The sequence below is a fragment of the Suncus etruscus genome, chromosome 6 (genome assembly GCF_024139225.1).
Source record: "Suncus etruscus isolate mSunEtr1 chromosome 6, mSunEtr1.pri.cur, whole genome shotgun sequence".
Classification (NCBI taxonomy): Eukaryota; Metazoa; Chordata; class Mammalia; order Eulipotyphla; family Soricidae; genus Suncus; species Suncus etruscus.
This window is the reverse complement of record NC_064853.1, coordinates 93,651,611-93,661,818: the sequence shown is the minus strand read 5'-3', so window position 1 is coordinate 93,661,818 and position 10,208 is coordinate 93,651,611. Positions and strand designations below refer to the sequence as shown.

The window sequence follows — 10,208 nt, the reverse complement described above, 5'->3', positions numbered from 1 at the left end:
CCAGGATTTGGGGAGAGAAGTCTGGACATGTATATGAAAACAAATTTGACAAAACATTTCTTATAACTTGCCTCATCACTATTTCCTAGGTCAGCTTGGAAGATTTGTTATAGATAGTTATTATTGCTATATAACAGAGACTTATAGAATGAGAAGATTTCATGGTTTACCATTCAATCTGGTGTTGACTCTGACTGACATTCCAGGAGAGAAGAATGGCAATGAAAGATAGAGTTTCTGCAGAACATTTTCCTCTATATCCAGAGAGACACATCTAAAAATAATAGTTCTCTCTCTCTCTTTCTCTCTCTCTCTGTATATGATGGAGAGGACATTAATGTTTGTCACGACATTGTTCTTGTCTCCTGAACTAGGAGGACAAAGCATCTGCCAGAAATGAGAATGGCAAAGAGGAGTGGACTATCCAAGGTGCCCAGGGTGGGTGTTCATCATGGGGTCTTTGATTCCTGGGAGGGAGGAATGCCTCCCTCTTGTGGGGGACATTATATCACTTGGCTTTATAGGGGAGTCATTATACCACTTGAGTTACAAAGCCACCAGGAATACAAAGGTAACACCCCCAGCCAGAAGCTTTCTATTCATGAATATGAGGAGATAGATCAAAATATCTCAGCAAATTCTGGGAAGAACCCCCTCTTTACTGGAGAGCCTTCCTATACCCCTCTAAGTCATTTCTAACCTTGCCATGGTTCATGAAAGAAGAATAGAAGTGACTGATGTTGGTAGCAACAGGATGAGAAAGTGCGAGACTTCCTGTTATGTGTGTGTGACAGCTGGTGATAAGTGTGGGGCCCGGCACAGGAAATCCGCCTGGCTTCTGCAATGAGACCTGACTGAAACTTGGGTGCTCCTTCAGTCTGGAAGTTGATGGCAGGACCCAGGGGTGCCTGGACCATGGGTGACGTGGTAGAAAAGAGTCTGGAAGGACCCCTAGAACTCTCTACAGAGGAGTCGCCCCAGAAAAAGGGAGAACTGGTAGAAATCTTAAGTGAGGACAAGGTAAAATTTGACGACACAGGACTCTCCTTAATTCTGCACAACGGCCTGGAGACACTGCGAGTGGAGAATGCGCTGACAGATGTTATTTTGTGCGTGGACATTCAGGAATTTTCCTGCCACCGTGTGGTGCTTGCTGCAGCCAGCAACTACTTCAGGTCAGCATGCCTGGGACCAAATTGGAAGGAAAGTGGGATGAATGTGGGAGCTCCATCTAATGGGTTGGCTGCTGCATTTACAGTTTTCATATCTCTTCTGTGTGCAGATTCAAGATGTAGCAAAGATAGCAATTAAACCATAGATTTGGCTAAAACCTTTTTTAGGGGAGAGACTGGCATCCTTTAAAAACTGTTTCTATATATTCTGGGAAACCTCTGTGAACCTTTGTTTCATGATGATGGAAAATTATTGAAGTTCTGGGGATTTCCCCTTAGTCTGAACAGTGTGTTGGAAACATGATGTCGTTTTTGTGCATTAACAGAGGAAGATAGAAGAATGTGGTTCAGTTTTGAAGCTTTCAAATGCAAAAATGAGCCCTGGAGATCTGAGGCCTCTGTATGTGTGCAGGGTGGAGATGGGAGGAAAGGTAGCTACAAAGATGGCTTAGAAATGAGAGGTTTTGAGTTACGAGTTGAGAGACCTGGGTTCTGTCCATAGGTCTGGCCAGCCTGTGGGATTTATTAGACAAGTCATTTAGTGTTTGAGGTATCAGTTTTGTTTCATGGAAGATTGAGACAATATGATCAACTTACAAGATTATTGTGATAATGAAATTTGAAGCCAAAGAGCCTTTAGCAATACATAGCACAGATTAGAGTTTTGTTTGTTTGTTTGTTTGTTTTGCTAAAATTCTTGACCTGCTTTTGTCTGGCTCATCTGAGAACCACTTATTGAGTAGGAAAGGAATGTGAGAGTCAAGAATGCATTGAATCCAGCTGGCCCATGAGCTCTCCTAGCTCGGAAGACATGGTGGGGACCAATTCCAGGGGAAAATGTGGATGAAGAAGATATTTGTAGAGCTTGAAAACAACAACACTGGGACAGAAGAGTGAGATTGGATTAAAGTCTGTAGCTGGCATGCACAGGACCTGGGTTCAACCCCTAGTATTGCATGAGCATCTGAGCATCACTGAGTGTAACCCCTACCCCATGTCCTCCAGTTGAATAAGACCCTACCTTTCTGAAAAAATAATTTTCCCTAAAGAGTTTTCTTAATTATTATTATTATTATTTTGATTTACTTAGTTTTGTTTTTGGGTCACATCCAGCTTGGCTCAGGGGTTACTCCTGGCTTTGGGCTTAGAAATTATTCCTTGCAGGCTCTGGTTTTTTTTGAACAAGCCCAGGTAGAAGGCAAGTGTCCTATCCACTGTGCTATCTATCATGCTGGCTCCTCTTCTTAATTCTTGATGCTGAGAAAATGAAAAGCTATTAAGCTGTGTAACTATTATGGAAAGGATTTTATTTTTTTCATTGTTTGATATGCATAGGGCTGGTTAAATCCCATAAATGGACATGGTGAGAGGAAAACTGGATTAGTGAGAACTAGGTGCCAGGTATGTGTCAGGCTGTCACAGTTAATTCAATTTTGCTTTGAAACAGCATGATAAAGGTGGCTGACAACTGCTTGTACAAACATGGAAATATGAACCGAACATTGCCTAGCTAGTCCCTGTTGCTGGAGGGTATAGGTACATTTAGAAATTCTTGGTGGTTTTTTGTTTGTTTGCTTGTTTGTTTTTGTGTTTGGGCTACACTCAACAGTACTCAGGGTTTATTTCTGGCTCTGCACGTAGTAATGATTCCAAAGGGTGCCTGAGATAGAACCTGGGTCGACCATGTGCGAGGCAAATGTCCAACCTCTGTACTACCTCTCCAGTTCCAAGAAACTGTAGACTTTTTGTTTGCTTTTTGGAGGGTCCACACTTTTTGTGTGGGGTTACTTGTGGTGATGCTTGGGGGATAACATACAATTCCAGGAATCAAGTTGGGGCTTGTGCAGGTATGTTCTCCTGAAGTACCTGAAGTATACTATCCAGCCATTTGAGATATGTCTCAGCCCCTAAAGATCCTTGCTTTTATGGCATTACAAACTGTCACAAGTTTGGGACTTCTTCCACAGGAAGGATATGGTGCTAAAAGGTGAGAAATCCTATCAATAACAATATTGTAAAATGAATCTACCTACCTACCTACCTACCTACCTACCTACCTACCTACCTACCTACCTACCTACCTACCTACCTACCTACCTGCCTGCCTGCCTGCCTGCCTGCCTGCCTGCCTGCCTGCCTGCCTGCCTGTCTGTCTATCTATCTATCTGTAATGCACCTCTTATAGAAGGGGACAGGTGGGAGGCAAATGGGGATGGAGGGATGTTGATGGAGGACAATGGACAATGGGGAAGAGATTAGTGTTGAAACATGGGTTGGCTTGTGCCTTTGGGAGGTGAATGAAAGATCCAGTGTCTGGAGTACTCACTTTCAGGTTTATATTTTCCTGTATTGGATTACAGAACCGCTTTGATACCTATTAGAATTCAGTTAACTGTTCTGATGGGGGGGTGGTCAGAGGGACTGTGCAACTGAGGTGATATGTGTTCCTAGTGTCTCTTTGAGCCTCTTTGCTCTGAGCATTTTTCAGCCTCCACAGAAGGTGCTTCTCAGGCAGGCCCACGTCCTTCCTGTCCTGCGGGTGTGGGCACTTAGGGAAGTACTTTCTGCCAGTCTTGAAAAATACAGCAACAAAGAGAAGTGGAGGTGTCCACGTGGTGTCTGCGCCTGCTCATGGAAGTTGTCACTTCCAAACTGCCTGATTACCAAGGGAAATTCCATCCATTCCTTTCTTCAAAGTGGGAACTTTGGATTCTTTTGCTGTTATTTGTTCTGGGGCCATACCTGTTGTTGCTCAGAAGCCACTCCCAGAGCAGTCCCCAGAAAACTATGCAGTGCCATGATTAAAATGAGGCCTTCATATGGGCATATGAAGCAAATGCTCAACCCTTTTTCCTAGATTTTTTTCTTGGCATTTCTTTCTTCTTTTTTTCTTATTTTCCCCATGTTTGGTTTCTGGGCTCAAGAATTTCTCCCAATTCGTGCTTAAGAGTAAGTCCTGGCTGGGCTGGGGACCTAATCTGGTTTGGCAGTGTGCAAGTCAAGCTCATAACCCAATATCTTTGGTTTGCTTTCCCCTCTCCCTCTCTACCACTTCCTTCCTTCCTTCCTTCCTTCCTTCCTTCCTTCCTTCCTTCCTTCCTTCCTTCTTCCTTTCTCCCTTCCTCCCTTCCTTCCTTCCTTCCTTCCTTCTTTTTTCTTTCTTTCTTTCCTTCTTTATTTTTTCTTTCTTCTTTCTTTCTTTTTTTTTCTTTCTTTCTTTCTTTCTTTCTTTCTTTCTTTCTTTCTTTCTCTCTTTCTTCTTCTTCTTCTTTCTCTTTTTTCTTTCTTTCTTTCTTCTTTCTTTCTTTCTTTCTTTCTTTCTTTTTCTTTCTTTCTTTCTTTCTTTCTCTTTCTTTCTCTTTCTTTTCTCTTCTCTCTCTCTTTCTTTCTTTCTTTCTTTCTTTCTTTCTTTCTTTCTTCTCTCTCTTTCTTTCTTTCTTTTCTCTTCTTTCTTTCTTTCTTTTTTCTTCTTTCTTTCTTTCTCTTTCTTTCTTTCTTTCTTTCTTTCTTTCTTTCTTTCTTTCTTTCTTTTCTTTCTTTCTTTCTTTCTTTCTTTCTTCTTTCTTTTCTTTCTTTCTTTCTTTCTTTCTTTCTTTCTTCTTTCTTTCTTTCTTTCTTTTTTCTTTCTTTCTTTCTTTCTTTCTCTTTCTTTTTTTCTTTCTTTCTTTCTTTTTTCTTTTCTTTCTTTCTTTCTTTCTTTCTTTTCTTTCTTCTTTCTTTCTTTCTTTCTTTCTTTCTTTCTTTCTTTCATCAGAGCCTGTGTATATGTTTCACCCATGATATCCCACTTAATTCCTGCAACTTTGTGAGGGAGAGTTTTATCCTCTTTTAAAGATGAGGAGCCAGAGCTCTAAGAATCTTAGTCAATAAACAGTTAATAAATTGGGACTTAGAATGAGAAATTGATATTGTCTCATACCTACATGTCTCAGTCTTGAAAGAACTTGTAAATATGTATCCCTTATTCAGGAAAAATCAGTGGGTCTTTCCTGTCCAAGAGACCTTGACATAGTTTTTTTCTCCCTTCTCTTAGTGGCTATTGTGATGAATAGGTGTTGCACATTCTGGATAGTGGTGCTTGCATACTCGACCTTGGTACTTGCCAGGGGTCACTTGATTTATTTTTTTTGTCTGGGGGACATACTAGGCAGTATTCAAGACTTACTTCTGGTTCTGTGTTGAGGGATCACTCTTGGTGGGGTTCCAGGGAATTTAGGTGGTTGCTAAGGATCAGATGCAGATTGGCCTTATACAAGGCAAGTGCCCTACCTGTTGTACTATATTTCCAGCCCTTTAGGTTTTGGTTTGTTTTAGGGCTGGTTTTTATTTTTAATATACACTTTAATTGTGGTCCATGCACTCATGTAGGGTTTTTGGTTTTTTTTGGGGGGGGGGCACACCCAGTGACACTCAGGCGTTACTCCTGGCTATGAAATCGCTCCTGGCTTGGGGGACCATATGGGACACTGGGGATCGAACCCAGGTCCATCCTGTGTCAGCCACATGAAAGGCAAACGCCCTACTGCTTCGCTATTACTTCGGCCCCTGTTTCTCTTTTTTTCAGAAGTCAAACATCTTGTTCAGGTATTAAGTACTGTCTGAAGGTAATTTTCTATGAACTCTCTCTTCATAACCTTTTACATTTACACACGTAACTTTTATTTTATTTTACATTATTTTATTTAAACACCATGGTTTACATAGTTGATCATGATACATTTGTTCCAGTCGTTCCAAGTTCTAACATCAACCCTACCACCTGTGAAAAACACCCTCTACCATGTCCTCTAATTCCTACCCCAAGCCTGCCCTGTTGGCAGGCACCAAACAATTTAATTTACTTTGCTTGTTTGGAACTAATTGGTCATGGAGTTATTAAAAAACTATAGCAAAAGAAAAGTTGTGACAATTACTTTATATCTCAATTGAGTCATTAAGTTATTGTCTGAGGTTTACTAAGCTGCTTGTTACTAGTTGGTCACTCTGTTATTGGTTTTGTTTGTTAACCTTAGGTGGCTTCTATACTACTTTGCCATCTAATTTGGTGTGTTTCTAATAGGGTGTCAGTCTCTAAAAATTGGGAGGTATAGTATGCCCCCCTGTGTGCTTGTGTGGTCCAGGAATTTCAAATTCTGTGACTGACATGACAGAGGCTGTGGGGGTGTGACTATGGCTGCCAGGACTTTTGGAAGTATGAAAAGGCAGGGGGAGGCTGCTTACACTCATTCTGACAAAATCCTGGCTATCTCAGCCGAAATACCAGCCTACCTGGAGTTTGGGTCATTTATTACTTAACTTTTAAACTAAAAAAAATTAATCAAAGTAATATATGCAAACAGTAAAAGATAAAATAGTACTTAAAGGCTTCTAATGCGCAACAGATTTTCCTCTACACCCATTCTACAATCTCAATTACCAGAGGTGACCATTTTCAACATTCAGTAGTTTTATTCTACTTTTGCTTCTATAAAATGTACTTATAGTATTTTTTCTTGATTTATCCTTGGTATACATAATTTATTGATTTCCATATATGTCTGATAAGGACTTAATACTTACTCTTAATACTAACTCTCTTACCATACACTATTCTTTCCTATAACATCTCAATGTGTTATCACATTATATGATAACATCACACAGAATATCACAAATATCATATTTCTCCTTCAGCCCCACCTTCCTTCCTTCCTTCCTTCCTTCCTTCCTCCTTCCTTCCTTCCTTCCTTCCTTCCTTCCTTCCTTCCTTCCTTCCTTCCTTCCTTCCTTCCTTCCTTCCTTCCTTCCTCCCTCCCTCCCTCCCTTCCTTCCTTTCCTTCCTTCCTTTCCTTCCTTCCTTCCTTCCTTCCTTCCTTCCTTCCTTCCTTCCTTCCTTCCTTCCTTCCTTCCTTCCTTCCTTCCTTCCTTCCTTCCTTCCTTCCTTCCTTCCTTCCTTCCTTCCTTCCTTCCTTCCTTCCTTCCTTCCTTCCTTCTTTCTTTCTTTCTTTCTTTCGCCACACCTGTTTGATGCTCAGGGGTTACTCCTAGCTAGGTGCTCAGAAATTGCCCCTGGCTTGGGAGGACCATATGGGACACCGGGGGATCGAACCACGGTCCTTCCTTGGCTAGCACTTGCAAGGCAGACACCTTACCTCTAGCGCCACCTCACCAGCCCCATCCCTTTTTTTTTATGTTTTATTTTTTTAAAGCCAGTCAAATTGAGCTTATATATAAGGGGTTATATACCAACCTTTGTGATACTAACGTTAATAAGTTTTGATAAACCACTGCCATCAGACCAGCCATCTTCCTTTCTTGGTTTATTCTCTTTATGGGCTACATCCTTCAATAACTATCAAAAAAAAGAGTGTAGAAGAAGCAATTGTTGAGAGCTTGTGTGTTGAAAGTGATCTTTATTTATTTATTTATTTATTTATTTATTTATTTATTTATTTATTTATTTATTTTTTGGTTTTTGGGCCACACCCGGCGTTGCTCAGGGGTTACTCCTGGCTGTCTGCTCAGAAATAGCTCCTGGCAGGCACGGGGGACCATATGGGACACCGGGATTCGAACCAACCACCTTTGGTCCTGGATCGGCTGCTTGCAAGGCAAACGCCACTGTGCTATATCTCCGGGCCCGAAAGTGATCTTTATTTATTGACGATGCAGACTAAATAATAGCCTGCAAGAGAAGTCTATGTCCTCAGGTCCAGAACTTATCAACTTACATGGAAAAAAGAACTTTACCAATATAAAAAAGACTCTAGAGATAGATACATCTTTCAGAATTATTTAGGTAGGCCGAATGTAATCGTCAAGACCCTTACTAGCAGGAGACAGATGGATCAAGAATAGAGAGAGAAGATAGGTCAGCAAGGGTTGAGATGAGATGATTTGCATTGAAGATGGAGGAAGGGCCTTAGTGGAGGAATTAAAAGGGTCTCAAAAGTTGGATCAGCTTGGATTCTATTCTAGAATGCTTCTGAGAGCCTGGTTTTGTTAAGATCTTGACTTAGAACCAGGGAGACCTGTTTGATGGGCCTTCTGTAAGATGACACATTTTATTGTTTTAGCAAAGTTTAGTGGTGATTTGTTAGAGTAAATATGAAACTGATACACACCAGCAGTGAGTTTTAGGCTAAAAATAGCTGTCTATTTTTGTTGATTTTCAAAGCATTACTTACTCCTTTGTCTCCAAATTTCTATGTTGCCAGTAATACTGGTAACTTTCTGATCTCTGATTCTTGGAAATGTATTTTTTCCTTTGTGGGCTTTTTTTTTTTTTGTACTTACACAGACAAGGCAAATAAATGTTCTCCCTGAATAACTTTCTTGGACCCTGGAGTTTATATATATATATATATATATATATATATATATATATGTATGTATATATATACACACATACATATATATATATATATACCATCTTTCTGCATGAAAGGCAAACACCTTACCTCCATGCTATGTCTCTGGCCCCTAAAAGACTACTTTTAAGTAGACATTGAGCTCAAGGTTTAGGGGTTGCGTGCTTGGCATTTGGAGACCCAAGTTTAATTTCCAGCACTTCATGATTCCCTGAACACTACTCAAAATTGTTCTGATGAGTCCCTCTCACCCCCTTCCCCTTGTACTGGGCTGAATTTTAGCAGAGCGACTTCTTTAATCACTCTTTGGGAGACCCCCTCCAATTGTTTTTTGTTTGTTTGTTTTGAAACACATCAGGTGGTGCTCAGGAGTTACTCCTGGCTTGGCACTCAGGAATCTCTCCTTGCGGGCTCAGGGCACCATCTGGGATGACAAGGACCAAACTAGGGTTGAATGCAAGCAAGGCAAGTGCCCTACCCACTGTGCTATTGCTCCGACTCTACCACACCCCCATTAAGAAAAAAGGTTTTTAAAAAGGGCTACTGCAAACCTTTTATTTTTTTCCCTCAAAAATGATGTAAAGTATTCTAGATAGGAGCAGGAGACAAGGCTGGCTGAGTCTGGATTAAACATCCAAGTAGTAAAGAAAGCATTGAGGATTGCGACGGCAATGAGGACGAACCCTGAGGATCTCAGGTGAACTGATACTTGTACTCTCACATTAAGGTCTGTTTTTTCTGGTTTATTTAATCAGTGACTGTGCTCAGGGATCACTCCTGGCAGTGCTTAGGGAATCATATATGGTGGTGGGGATCAAACCAAGGGAAATTGCCTTTCCTGCTGTACGACTCTCCAGCTCACTTTCTGCTTTTAATATCAATCCTTTGGAAGTTTGTGGGATGAAGGTGTGAGAGAAATATTCAATACAATTTGTTTGTTTGTTTTCATTTTTTTCACCACATCCAGCAATGCTCAAGGGTTACACCTGGCTCTGCACTCAGGAATCATTCCTGGTGGGCTCAGGGGACCATATAGGATGATGAGTATTGAACCTCAGTCAGTCCTGTGTAAAAACAAGTACCCTATCCACTGTGCTTTGGTCCTTCAACCTTTGTATCTGCAGCTTCCCACTGACAGAGCCCAGTATCAGCAAAGACTCAGAGAATCTTTAGGGTACCAGTGTGAATGACAAACAAACAAACAAAATAAAGAGGCAGGTCGTGTTGTGCCATAAAGAAACAACAAGTTTGGAAAATCTAGACCCAGATCTTTGCTGGGGCTACAAGCAATCATTGCTTGGGAGAGTACAATGATCACTGAATGTGAAATTTGGACTCTGAGTCTTGGATCTCAGGCTGCATAAGCCTTGGAGGAATTACCTGTCCCCACTGAGATTTTGGGACTTTATTTACAATACAGGCAGGCTAATGAATGGTAACCTGATGAGTTGCAGTGAAATACAAGAATAAAATTGATTAGTTTATGTTTATTTTTTTGCCTGAAAACTTCAAACATTTTATTTTTGTCTTTGGGCCAAACCTGGCTGTGCTCAGGGTTATTCTTGACTCTGTATTCAGGAATTACTCCTGGCAGACTTGGGGCCATATAAGATACTGTGAATTGAATCCAGATCAGCCACATGCAAGACAAAAGGCCTACCCACTGTACTATCATTCTGGCCCTATT

The 10,208-nt window shown here is 40.9% G+C and overlaps 1 protein-coding gene across 1 annotated transcript in view; it reads left to right on the top strand.

Moving 5' to 3' along the window:
* Nucleotides 1–888: 888 nt before the first annotated feature.
* KLHL6 (kelch like family member 6) overlaps nt 889–10,208 on the top strand; it is a 50,214-nt gene continuing 40,894 nt past the window's right edge. The window contains exon 1 of the mRNA XM_049775857.1: nt 889–1,175. Coding sequence (XP_049631814.1) covers nt 889–1,175 — 287 coding nt within the window. The remainder of the gene's footprint in view (nt 1,176–10,208) is intronic.